At 46.7% G+C, this 13,314-nt stretch overlaps 1 protein-coding gene across 1 annotated transcript in view; it reads left to right on the top strand.

Annotated features, from left to right (window-relative positions):
* The window catches only part of PLCB1 (phospholipase C beta 1), a 375,074-nt gene that overhangs the window by 305,606 nt on the left and 56,154 nt on the right, over nucleotides 1–13,314 (top strand). Inside the window, exons 18-19 of the mRNA XM_015406942.1 lie at nucleotides 347–501; nucleotides 4,094–4,258. Coding sequence (XP_015262428.1) covers nucleotides 347–501; nucleotides 4,094–4,258 — 320 coding nt within the window. The remainder of the gene's footprint in view (nucleotides 1–346; nucleotides 502–4,093; nucleotides 4,259–13,314) is intronic.

Genomic DNA, 13,314 nt, shown 5'->3' with positions numbered 1-13,314 from the left:
GACTTCTGGAGTTCTGACCACTCTGGTGGACCTCCTGATGGCCCCTGGGTTTTGGCCACTGTGTGACACTGGCCTGATCCAACATGGCTTCTCTCTTATGTTCTTAAGAACTGTGTCCAGAGCCCCTGAGAAAAAGCCATTATATGTACCCAGGGTAAGACAGAGCTGCTCATTTGTGGTCAAAAATGTCCCGTGTGATGGTGACCACTGAAGTCTGGAGACCTCAGGCGGAGACTTGGGGTGGTTCTGTTGTCAGTGTGCTGGAACACCATGGAACTCTTATGGAATGACAACGTTTGTTCTGTTAACACTCACACATAGACGCTATCTTGTTTTTGTTGCTTAGATTTGTCTATGCAAATAAACATGGGAATGTATGAATACAATGGCAAAAGTGGCTACAGACTAAAACCAGAGTTCATGAGGAGACCCGACAAACAATTTGACCCGTTTGCAGAAGGGATCGTAGATGGAATCGTGGCAAACACTTTGTCGGTGAAGGTACGTGGGCTGTTGCTCCTGGGTAAGTCCTGCAATATACTTGCCCTAAACTTTAAAGATCAAAGTGAATTTTCAGGCCAAGTAATTGCAAAGGCTATGCATGTGCAGATTGAAGTGGGTTTTCCTTTTAAGTATGTGAAATCCATGACCAGGGAACGATCACGCTTGCATGTATATTTGAGAGGAAAGCAGCAGTTATCCCCACGGTGGGAAGAAAGGAGCCGATAAAGCTGGAAGAGACAGCAAGCTGCAGCCTGCCGAACTGACACACACCAAGGGCTTGGGCACAATCACACCAATGACCGTCTGCACACTTCTCTGGGGAGTGGACTGGAGGAGGCCGATGTCCCCCGGCTCTGAGGGCCTACCGTCATGGCCTCTCGCACCTACCAGTGTGGCAGAACCCCATCTCAGCTGCCAGGGCTAAGGGGACCTCCGGAGGGTGAGGTTGTGGTGCTCAGCACCCCCCAAGAAGAAAGCCCCTCCCAAAGCACAAGTGATGCTCTGACAGTGAAGCAGGTGAAGTCCCGTGCTGCCAGCCCAAAGAGGGACTGGTCAAGGTGATCGATTCAGGTGGGGTCGCCGTGTTGATCTGAAGCGGCAGAAACCAAGTCTGAGTCCAGTCAGGCACCTTGAAGACCAACAGAGTTTAATTCTGGGCGTTTAATTCTGACATGAAAGCTGATACCCAGAATTAAACTTTGTTGGGCTTCAAGGTGCCTGACCGGACTCAAACTTTGTGCTGTTGGTCAAGTGGAATGGGCAGAGACACCACCCTTTTGTTCAAGCTGGTGCCCGAGCGGAAAGTTGTTTCCTCGCCCGAGAACTGGCTAGCAACAGAGTGAACGAGCATGCCCAACAACCGGCCTACCAAGAAGGAAAGTAAAAATAGGTCCACAGCAAGAAATCGCTGCCCGTGTTATGCCCTGGAGGCAGCCCAGTGTGGAGGTGTCTTCACTGTGGTCCATTCCTAGCCGAGACTAAGCCTCCCTTCGGGCTAGTATTGCTCGTGGCCCCAGCCGTGGGGCAGATCAGGCCAGTGCCCAAGGAGTCGCAAGGATGCCCCATGTTCCAGGGCATGGACCCTGGCCCCCCATCCTTACAAGCAATTCACAACTAGCATGAAATGGTTGGTGGCAATGTCACTAGAAGCAGTCAGACATTTCCCTTTCTCTGTTTCCCACTGTCCTGCATAGCTTGCCTTCCAATGTTTGGGTAAAGATCTGAGAAAATTGTTGGCCTAAACCAAGCCCGACAGATATGGTTTATTTCATTGGTATTTGATATCAGTATTTTTATATAAATATTTTACTGATAAATGATTTTATGCTGATATTTGGGGGGGGGGGAGGAGAAGCCCAGTTTTGGATTTTGCCACTTCCCAAGCTGTTCAGTTAGTTGACTAGGATACGCATATTGAATTTTTCCTGCCTCCCCGATAGTTCTGTACCAAGCCTCAAGCAACAATTTTAATTCCGTGGGAGTTTAAATTGTAGTTTGGCATTTCTGTCGTGTCTGATCCGAGAAACCTTCGAAATACCACTGTAGGCAGTCTTTCACTTGGAGAACAGCCACATCACCAAATGTTTATGTATAGCTGGAAACAATATCCCTTTGCCTATTGAAGTGTCCCCGCTTTGGAAAACTGAGGTGGTAACATGTCACTGATTGTGAATTTCTTTTTCTTAACCCCCCCCCCCAAAAAAAGTGGAGAAATAATTTAGAAGCATCTCTTAACCATTTAGGAACAAAACACTAAACCATCCCAGCCGCTTCCCCCTTTACTGAGGTGAACTCAGAGAAGATTTCTGTCTTACGGAGCCATACGGCCTCCAGAGGTAGCGTCAGGTATTCACCGTGCGTCAAAGGAGGGTCGTTGACTTAGGGCCTCGGTCCAGCCATGCCACGTGGTTCAGCTGCACACACCTCATGGATTGCAACCAAGCCAGTAAGAATCAGTTGGGCTGAACCGGTCCCAACCAACGCGGGTATTTCCCCACCACCGGCATATAACGAACTACATAACCCATTGACCTTCATGGAGGACTGCTGCATTTTCCCAAGGCCTGCCCATGATTCTATTAGCCATCGTCATAAGAAGGTGTAAAATTAGGTCCTTACAGATGAGGGTGGCGTGTGCTGGCTGCCTTCATGATAACATCATGCAGGTGTGTGTAACTCAGAGTGCCTGGGAATCTGGGATCCTAAGTCATGCCAATCTTAAGGTGTGTTGCCCAGATATTAAAAACTTAGAGCAGGACACTTCCTGAGCCCCACGGTCCTGCCAGAAAGTTCCAGGGCCCTTATGCAGAAACTAGTAGCGAGCCATGATTGTAAAGGATTGCAGGCCCGGGGCCCAGGGCTTATTGAGGAGAGGTCTTGCGGAGAACACTGACACGCAACCACAATATTTTGCAATAAAGAACAGGCCATGGCTTTTATTGATTACAGGCCAAGGAGCTCTCGTGACGTATGGGGGCAGATCCTGGCCAGTCGAGCAACCTGTCCATCCCGTGGCCCGTCGGCTGGGGAAAACCTTGGAGTGACAAATATTATTGGTATCACAACGGTGGCTGCCACTGAGTGGTACCATTCGAAGCCTGGGGTGAGCCTGGGCACAGCCCCTGAGCTGGGCACACCGCGTGGTGGCTCAGAATCCCAGACCCAAAATCCCAGGGAGGAAGGGTGGGTGGGGATCCAAGCGAGTGTCACACCACTGCCCCAAACTTCCCGGGCTTCCCCGGGCTGGCCCATGGATGATGTCGGCTGGCCAGTGCAGTCACCTGAGGCTCCAGCCTTTGACCACCGTCAGCCCAAGGGCGGGAAGGCCTCCTCCCGACCCCTCTTCAGCCCGGCTGCAAACCAGCCATGTTGGGTCATTCACAGCCATGCTTGTTGCTATAAGTTAGCGCCTGTTGAAATGGCTCGGCCTGCCTCTCGTGTTTGAAGAAAACTCTCCAAGTTCTTGTTCCAGGCTCGGCTGGACCCTGGAAAAAATATTCAAACCAAATGGAGCGGGAAGGAAGGAAAGAACAAAAATAAAAACTTTTATTATGAGTTGTGTATTCTCAACTGAGCTTTTTAAAGCTTTGGCTGAAAATATACATTTGTTTTTTACTTTATGAGAAAACATGGAGATTGTATTTTCAATTAACCAATCTCTTCTCTGTGATCATCGCCTATGGAAGAACAAGTCAATTAATTCGCTGTGTTAAGTGTGTAGGTTGTTCCCTTCAGGTACCCACAGGACCGTTTCACGGCAACATTCAGAGATTGGTGCAGGCTAGTTAATTCATTGCAGCCTGGGCCTTGGTTCAGAAAGCTGCCGGCCCCACACAATTGCTTCATGAGCCTGTGGAGTCACCTGGTGGCATTGTGTGGGGATACCCACTCTGCAGATTCTGCGGTCACAACAAGGGTGCCGAATGGGATGTTTAGTGGCTCTGTCCATGGGAGGAGACCAAGTCCAACGAGGCAACACCTCCCAGAGCCACACTTGTGTGCACAGTAGAGACGTACGGACTAGCTTCACGACTGTAACTTTATCTACCTGTCACTGTTGATCCCAATGCCCAAATCTTGGATTTTTCAGATCATTTCTGGGCAGTTCCTGTCTGATAAAAAAGTTGGGACTTACGTGGAAGTGGACATGTTTGGCCTGCCCGTGGACACGAGGCGGAAAGCTCTCAAGACCAAGACCTCCCAAGGCAATGCTGTGAACCCCGTGTGGGAAGACGAAGTGGTCGTGTTTAAGAAGGTCAGGCTCTGGTTCTCGTTTTGTGACTGCCCAGAAGAAGTTGTTGTTGTTGTTGTTGGTTGTTGTTGTTGTTGTTGTTATTATTAGCCTTTATATCCCGCCCATCCTGCAGGGCGGGTAACATCATTAGAATAAATACAATTTCAGTTTAAAACATTAAAGACTAATACACGATAAGACATTATAGCAATTAAACCAATGGGGTCCTGCTTGGAACAGCGTCAGTGGGCTATAAAGTTCTGGCCCGATGGTACAACGAGTTAAAGGCCAGTTGTCAGTGACCAGGACTCAGGAGACAGGCGCCCGCTGCCTCAGGGCCTGCCTGGCGGAAGAGCTCCGTCTTGCAGGCCCTGCGGAATGGAAGGAGACCCCTATGCGGGGGGGGGGCTGGTCTCAATAGGGAGCCTGTTCCACCAGGCGGGGGCCAAGCAACAGAGAAAGCCCCGGCCCTGGTCGAGGCAAGGCGGGCGTCCTTTGGGCCGGGGACCCGAAGTTAAAGAATGTCACCTTCTCCGCCCTCCACAAAACACTGCCCACTTGCCTCCTGCTCCAGCTGAAATTAGTAAAAGTCTCTTTGTTTCATTGAAGCTGGACTGATCTGTTTAAGAAACTTACGTGCTCCTTGTTACTATTCCACTCCAGGATCTTCAAAGACACACATCCAGATGGTTGTGGCAGTCGCTTGTATTAACACTGAATTAATAGGACCTTTTCGAAGGCGACTGACTGATGCTTAATGAATTAAGAATGGTAACAAGGAGCAAGTGATAAAGGGGGACTTGGAAACAAGGGATTCCCCCCACACACACGCACACACACTGTTTTTGTCAAACACTGGGAAGAGGCAAGTGGGTGTGTGGAGGGGGAAATCACTCTTACTGTGCAAGGGTTTGCCCGTCCTTGGCCCGTGTTTCGATATCTACTGCAATGGGAATTCATAGGTGTGTGTTCCCTCTAAGCTGAGTGAGTGTGAGGTAGCTCACAGTTTTCTAGCCACCGGCTCATGCATTTTGGTCTTAGCTCAGGAAAGAGGGCTCCAGAGCAAACTCATTGATGCAGCAGCCTAATCGCTCGCCCACAACTTTCATTCCAGTAGTTCACAGAGTAGAAGTTTTGCTCACAAGACTCCGCAGCTTAGCGGGAACATAGGTGTGGATTATATAACTGAGTTATAACTGGCCTTCCATCCACTGGACAGCTTACATCGAGGGTTAAAACAGCCACTATGGTAAAAACCACTCATAAAATAAAATAAGCCATGTTAAGAGCTAGCAGTTTCTTTTTTCAATGGAAGGGAACACCCACCCACATAAACGCCCAGGTGAACAGCAGCATTATTCCACAACCCTAAAGTGGGTATTGTCCCAGTGCTGAATCGGAAAGCCAGCACTGAAGAGAGACGGGAGTTCCGTAAATGGCACACTCGTGTGACACCACAGTGGTGCTGTAGGTGGTGGGAGGTCGTGAAGAAAGGCTCTGAAAACCCTCTCCCGGTTTCTGGGTCACTTCCTATGAGGGAGAGAGACCCTTGTTGAGGCCATGATCTCAGTCCCCTTTAGAATTGAGCCAGGAACGTCACCAGCAACCTGTGATGTGGTATGAGATCACTCGTACGCTCCATGTGGCCCAGTATGCCCATCCGCACCCTCGTGGCTGCTACTATCATATGATCTGGATGTCTTGAAGGCGTGAGAACCTGCAGCCAGGTTCTTTTCTCCTGGGCAAGGAAGCAGGTGGCACGTTAACTGAAGCAGGTGGCAAGCACTGCAGCACACCATTTCCCACTCAGCTATACCAGATCAATACTGGGTCGAAGAGGTATCCCCAGAATGCGAACATGAGGTTCCAGAGGCAATACAGCCCCCTCCAATATGGGCAATACTGCTTCTCTCAGGTCGGCTGAATTGGATGGCACCTCCATTCCACTCATATTAAACTTTAGTTGGTTGATCCCATCTAGTCCATCAACTCTTTTGGGTGCTGATTTGGGACTGACAGTGTTGTACTCAGGCCCATAGCCATGGTGGGGCACTTCGGGGCCATGCCCCCTTAATTCACAGCCACTTGAAGGTTAGAGGAAGATTTGAGGAGCTTTGATAATGTGGCTGGTAAGGGCAACAGATAGAGTCCAGGAAGCAAGTGGTAAGTAAAAGGGAGAAGGAAATGTGGAGGAAATCGGGCCCAAAGAGTGGGATGTCAGACTGTCTTAAGGAAGAGGAGGAGGAAATTGGGGTTTCAGCAACATGACCCAAAGAAAGCAACCAGAGAGAAGGGGAATAAGAAAGGATAGATAGAGAAGGGGGTGGGGAGGAAAGATGTGATAGTGAGGTGTCTGTGAAGAAGAAGAAGAAGAGATTGGATTTATACCCCCCGCCTTTCGCTACCCAAAGGAGTCTCAGAGCGGCTTACAACCTCCTTTCCCTTCCCCTCCCCACAACAGACACCCTGCGAGGTAGGTGGGGCTGAGAGAGCTCTGACAGAAACAGCTCTTTTTCAAGGACAGCTCTTGCCAGAACTATGCCTTGCCCAAGGTCATCCAGCAGCTGCAAGTGGAGGAGTGGGGAATCAAACCCTGTTCTCCCAGATTAGAGTCCGCGCACTTAACTACTGCACCAAACTGGGTATGGCAGGGCTCATCAGCAAAGCTATAACCTCTCCCTATAGGCACCTGTCTATATACATTCCCACCATCTGCTATTAATCCGGTAACAAATTAAATAATTTTAGCACTAGCCAATTCACCAGTTAACTCAGAAGACCATTATATCTTCTATTGTGGCCAGGAATCTCGTAGAAAAAATGGTGTGGCCTTTATAGTCAACAAGAGAGTGCAAAAGTCAGTACTGGGATACAATCTCAAAAATGACAGAATGATTTCGGTCCGATTCCAAGGCAAACCATTCAACATCACAGTAATCCAAGTCTATGCCCCAACCACTGATGCAGAAGAGGCTGAAGTGGACCGATTCTATGAAGACCTACAACACCTCATAGAACTAACACCAAAAAATGAGGTCCTCATCATCATAGGGGACTGGAATGCTAAAGTAGGAAGTCAAAAGGTAACCGGAATAAAAGACAAGTTTGGCCTTGGAAAGCAAAATTAAGCAGGGCAAAGGTTAACAGAGTTTTGTCAAGAGAACACACTGGTCATAGCGAACACCCTTTTCCAACAACGTAAGAGGCGACTCTACACATGGACATCACCAGATGAGCAACACCGAAATCAGATTGACTATATAATTTGCAGTCAAAGATGGAGAAGCTCTATCCAGTCAGTAAAAACAAGACCTGGAGCTGACTGTGGTTCAGATCATGAGCTACTCATTGCAAAATTCAGACTTAAACTGAAGAAAATCGGGAAAACCATGAGGCCATTCAGGTTTGACCTAGATCACATCCCTGATGAATATACAGTAGAGGTGAAGAATAGATTCAAGGGTCTGGATTTGATAGATAGAGTGCCTGAAGAACTATGGACGGAGGTTCGTGACATTGTACAGGAGGCAGCAATCACCACCATCCCAAAGAAAAAGAAATGTAAGAAAGCAAAGTGGCTTTCTGATGAGGCTTTACAAATAGCAGAGGAAAGAAGGAAAGCGAAAGGCAAAGGCGAAAAGGAAAGATTTACCCAACTGAACGCAGATTTCCAGAGAACAGCAAGGAGAGATAAGGAGGCCTTCCTGAATGAACAGTGCAAAGTAATAGAAGAAAACAATAGAATGGGAAGGACTAGAGATCTCTTCAAGAAAATTGGAGAAATCAAGGGAGCGTTCCATGCAAAGCTGGCCATGATAAAGGACAAAAACGGTAGGGACCTAACAGAAGCAGAAGAGATTAGGAAAAGATGGCAAGAATACACAGAAGAACTATACAAGAAAGACCTCGATGTCCTTGACAACCACGACGGTATAATCACTGACCTCGAGCCAGACATCCTGGAATGTGAAGTTAAATGGGCCTTAGAAAGCATTGCTAACAACAAAGCTAGTGGAGGTGATGGTATTCCAGCTGAGCTATTCAAAGTCTTAGAAGATGATGCTGTTAAAGTGCTGCACTCCATTTGCCAGCAAATTTGGAAAACGCAACAGTGGCCACAGGATTGGAAAAGGTCAGTATACATTCCAATCCCAAAGAAGGGCAACGCCAAGGAATGTTCAAACTATCGCACAATTGCACTCATATCACACGCTAGCAAGGTCATGCTCAAGATCCTACAAGCTAGGCTTCAACAGTACGTGGATAGAGAACTGCCAGAAGTACAAGCTGGGTTTCGAAGAGGTAGAGGAACTAGAGATCAAATTGCCAACATTCGCTGGATTATGGAGAAAGCAAGAGAGTACCAGAAAAATATCTACTTCTGCTTCATTGACTATGCTAAAGCTTTTGACTGTGTGGATCACAACAAACTATGGCAGGTCCTTAAAGAGATGGGAGTACCAGACCACCTCACATGTCTCTTGAGAAACCTGTATAAGGGTCAAGAAGCAACAGTTAGAACCGGATATGGAACAACTGATTGGTTTAGCATAGGAAAAGGAGTACGACAAGGATGTATATTGTCGCCTTGCTTATTTAATATATATGCAGAGTACATCATGCGAAATGCTGGCCTGGATGAATCACAAGCGGGAATTAAGATTGCTGGGGAAAAGATCAACAACCTCAGATATGCAGACGATACCACTCTAATGGCAGAAAGTGAAGAGGACCTAAAGAGCCTCTTGCTCAGGATAAAAGAGGAGAGCGCAAAAGTGGGCTTGAAGCTCAACATCAAAAAAACTAAGATCATGGCATCTGGCCCCATCACTCCTTGGCAAATAGAAGGGGAAGTCGTGGAAGTAGTGACAGACTTCACGTTCCTGGGATCCCAGATCACCGCAGACTGTGACAGCAGCCATGAAATTAAAAGACGCCTGCTCCTTGGGAGGAAAGCGATGGTGAACCTAAACAGCATGATAAAAAGTAGAGACATCACCCTGCCAACAAAAATACGCATGGTCCAAGCAATGGTATTCCCAGTAGTCATGTATGGCTGCGAGAGTTGGACTATAAGGAAGGCCGAGCGCCGAAGGATAGATTCTTTTGAACTATGGTGCTGGAGAAGACTCTTGAGAGTCCCTTGGACTGCAAGAAGAACAAATCAGTCAATCCTAAAAGAAATCAACCCTGACTGTTCCCTGGAAGGCCAGATAATGAAACTGAAGCTCAGATACTTTGGCCACCCAATGAGAAGGGAGCACTCACTGGAGAAGACCCTGATGCTGGGAAAGATTGAAGGCCAAAGAAGACGGGGATGGCAGAGGATGAGATGGTTAGACAGTGTCATCGATGCAACGAACATGAAATTGAGGGCCTGGCGGGAGCTGGTCCATGGGGTTGCGAAGAGTCGGACTCGACTGTGCAACTGAACAACAACAATTCACCTAACTGAGTTTGGGATGTATTTACATGAGGGTAGATTAATCCTAGGAAAAATTAAAGATACCCTCCCTAATTAATGTTTACTGTCGTATTTAATTTGCAGTGGTACATATAAGGAAATGCCTCAGAACTTTGGGCTCCTAAAGGTCCTGCTGTGATAGACCACACAGACTCAACCCTTGTGGCAAAGTTGGAGGGCTGTGTCAAATGTTCATATATTGCCCTGTCCCGGATAGCCCAGGCCAGCCTGATCTCGTCAGATCTCAGAAGCGAAGCAGGGCAAGGACTTGGAAGGGAGACCTCCAAGGAATACCAAGGTTGGGACGCAGAGGCAGGGAATGGCCAGCCACCTCTCTGGAAAGTCCAAGTCCCACTAGAGGTCGCCAGAAGTCAACCGTGTCTTCCAGGCACACACATACAAATACTCTCCAAAAAAAAGTTCAGATATTTGCACCCCCAGATCTTGCCCAAATGCCTGCTTTCCCAGGCTGGTTTGATACTCGTTGCTGCTGCTCTGTGCCCCTCGGCAAGGGTCCTGGTGCCGTTTTAACATGATCTCCTTCAATGTTCCCTGTAAGCTGTGGAGTTTCTCTGAGCTATTGGCATTAAGGTTGTGAGCAGGTGATTTGGCTACTGCATCAATTAGTTTGCTCTGGAGCCATCCCTTCCTGAGCGGAGAGAAAAAATGTGTGAGCCAGAGGCTAAAAAACTGAGCTGGCTCACACTAACTCAGCTTAGAGGGAACACTGATCTCCTTTGTAGCGGCCTGATCCTCGCCAGCTGAATTTGGCTACACAGTGATGTCACAGAGCCCATTCAGAATGTGGCCAGTGTTTGCACAAATAGCAATGGGACCGCATCACCGAGTCAGTCACGTAGCTCAGATAAGAGAGCTTCCATTTTTGCATAGCTGAATAGTTGATTAACCGTGCGGACAAGGTCTTCCATTGAAAAGAAATTGCTCAGAACCTTTTTAAGAGCTGTCTGGTGACCGGACTGAATGAATACCTGAGAGAGACCAGAGGTATTTTGAACAAGTAGTTCAGGACAGCATAGTTTAGAGCGAATGAAATGAGACAGAACTACTTCATTACGAGCGATAAAGAACAAGAAAAATGCAGTAATTATTCTCTTTCATAGTATCAGTGTCTCCATGAGAAACAGTGCAAATGTCTTCTCTTAAATAATGTAGATAGATGCAGCCAGGAAGACGTGTTGGTCTGAAGCCGCAGAATAAAAGTCTGAGTCCAGCTGGGCACCTTTAAGACCAACAAAGTTTAATTTTGGTTATAAGCTTGTACCGTGGATAAATGCACAACAGCTTATGCCTTGGATAAAACTCGATTGGCCTAAAAGGTGCCAGTGGACTCAGACTTTGTTCTTAAATAGTGTGTCAGCTTTCCAGGACAAATTGATTGTCACCAACAACAGAGCAAAAGAAAACAGAAGACTTCTTTGGGCCTGTATTTCCTTAGACTGATATAGCAAAGCAACAACCATCTTGCTAGGATGTCATTTAAATGGTCGTTTGCTCTACCCTGTAGCTGGTTTGGAGGATCAGCTTAGAGCTATCACTGAAGAACAGTACTAAAATGTGATCTATGCTATTCTCCGCCCTATATAGGTTAAACTTTAGGAAAGTAGAAAATAATAGGATAGTGCGGAGGCCATATTTATTTAAAAAAATAGGGCAAGCTGTAGGTCCACTGGTGGCAAAGCTTTTTTGGGGGCAACATCGCAGCCTGTGGATTTCACTTTTTGGATGGTGGAGCGAGGAGGAAAGGAACGTGGTAAAAATAGAACTTTTCTGGACTTTAAAACTCTATACTGCACAGTCTTAAGTCAAAAGAGTTTCTAGGCATTTCCCCTTTTGTTATGAAAGAGATTTAGAGCAGCTGAGTCGGTAGTTAGGAACATGAAGTTTATTAAAAAGCCGCTGGGGAAAAGTACATTTGCCAAGACAAAAGTGCAAACAAAGGTAAGAGATTATGAAGGAGTGTTGGAAGTCAGCTATCTTTATTTACTTTGTATTGTAAAATAATTATCTGTACTTGAACTTGGTTAGTGAAAACCTTGTTAAATAACAGTTTGAGAAGTCTGATTCATGCCTAAAGTATTTTGTGTGTTCAGTTTAATTGTGTATAGAATAGTTTTGTAATAATAACAGACTTTTGCTAGATAGATGATAAAAGGATCTGGGTGAAGTAGAAAGCAAATAGAAAGATCGGTCCCCCAGGAAGTATATTAATCATGAAATACTCCTGTCTTAGTATTGTTTAATTCAGAGCTTGACATTTAGTAATGCCTCTTAGAATGGCTTACCTATGTTACAGATGTGCATGCCTTTGAAAGCAGGAAAATGTTGTTTCTGCAGCAAGAAGAAAAGGCTGTTTCAGTGGAATAGAATGTGCCTGAGGCAGATTTTGGAAACTATGTGATGGACTTGCTACTGGGATTTATATCTTAATAATTAAAATGCATTTGGAAAACTCTTTAAAATAAAGAGCTAAACTTTACAGCAATTAATGTTGCAGTACAGTCTGCATTTTGTGTAGCTGAGAAGTATTAATACTGATAACTGATGAAATCATTTTCATGCATGTATTTTTAGTAGTGATACAGAGCAGTGGCTCACAACACATTGATTGAACCAAATTTTAGTTGTTCCCCAGCTTTGGGTGTGTTCCTTCTGTAATTTTTCCCTAAATCACAGTCTTGCCAACCTGGTGCTTCATGTCTTCCCTCTGAACTGACTTTGTGACTGCACTGCAAAGTCAGTCAGATTTGGCTACATGATGTCACAAAGCCAGTTCAGAGTACCAGTCATGCTTCTTGCCCTTATTATGCTGAACTGCTGGGATGACGAGGCCACGTATCCCATTAGATTTGGCTGTATGATAGTATTACAAAAACATTTAAAAATTCAGGAGGCAGTGCCCTCACTCTGAATGGGTAAACCATTTTGCCCATACTGGCAGCGTCTGTCCCAAACAATCTGTGAAAGGGCAGCATTTTTCAAAAAGGCAAAGCTCGCACCCTACATTGTCTCCAACCTGCAAATTTGGCAAAAAAGGAATCCTTACGTAAGATAGCTTGCCGTTTCAGCTTATTGAAAGAAGCTAGTGTCCGGATGCCCAGTGGGACAAATGACTGTGGGTTTCCTTCCAACAATAGCAGCCTGAAGCAACTGAGACCACAGGGCTGAGTTAAGAATCTGCCAGCATAGAATAATAGAATCATAGAGTGGGAAGGGACCTCCAGAGTCATCTAGACCAAGCCCCCTGAACAATACAGGAAATTCAAAAATACCTCCCCCCACACACATGCCCAGTGACCCCCTGCCCCATGCCCAGAAGATGACAAAAAAAAAAACCCCAAAAACCTCCAGGTTCCCTGGCCAAACTGGCCTGGAGAAAAATGGCTTCCTGACCCCAAACTGGCCATCAGCATTTCCCTGGGCGTGTAAGAAAGGGCCACGAGAACTAAGCCCTTGAGGCAACCCTTCCTGCCCTCCCTTCTCATGATCAGCCTAAGGTCACAGAATCCACATTGCTGTCAGATGGGGCCACCTGGCCTCTGTCTGAAAACCTCCGGAGAAGGAGAGCCCACCACCTCCCAAGGAAGCCTGTTCA

Source organism: Gekko japonicus, unplaced genomic scaffold (genome assembly GCF_001447785.1).
Source record: "Gekko japonicus isolate JY-2015 unplaced genomic scaffold, Gekko_japonicus_V1.1 scaffold1408, whole genome shotgun sequence".
NCBI classification, from domain to species: domain Eukaryota; kingdom Metazoa; phylum Chordata; class Lepidosauria; order Squamata; family Gekkonidae; genus Gekko; species Gekko japonicus.
Note: the sequence above shows the minus strand (reverse complement) of the source record. Positions and strands in the feature narration are given on the sequence as shown.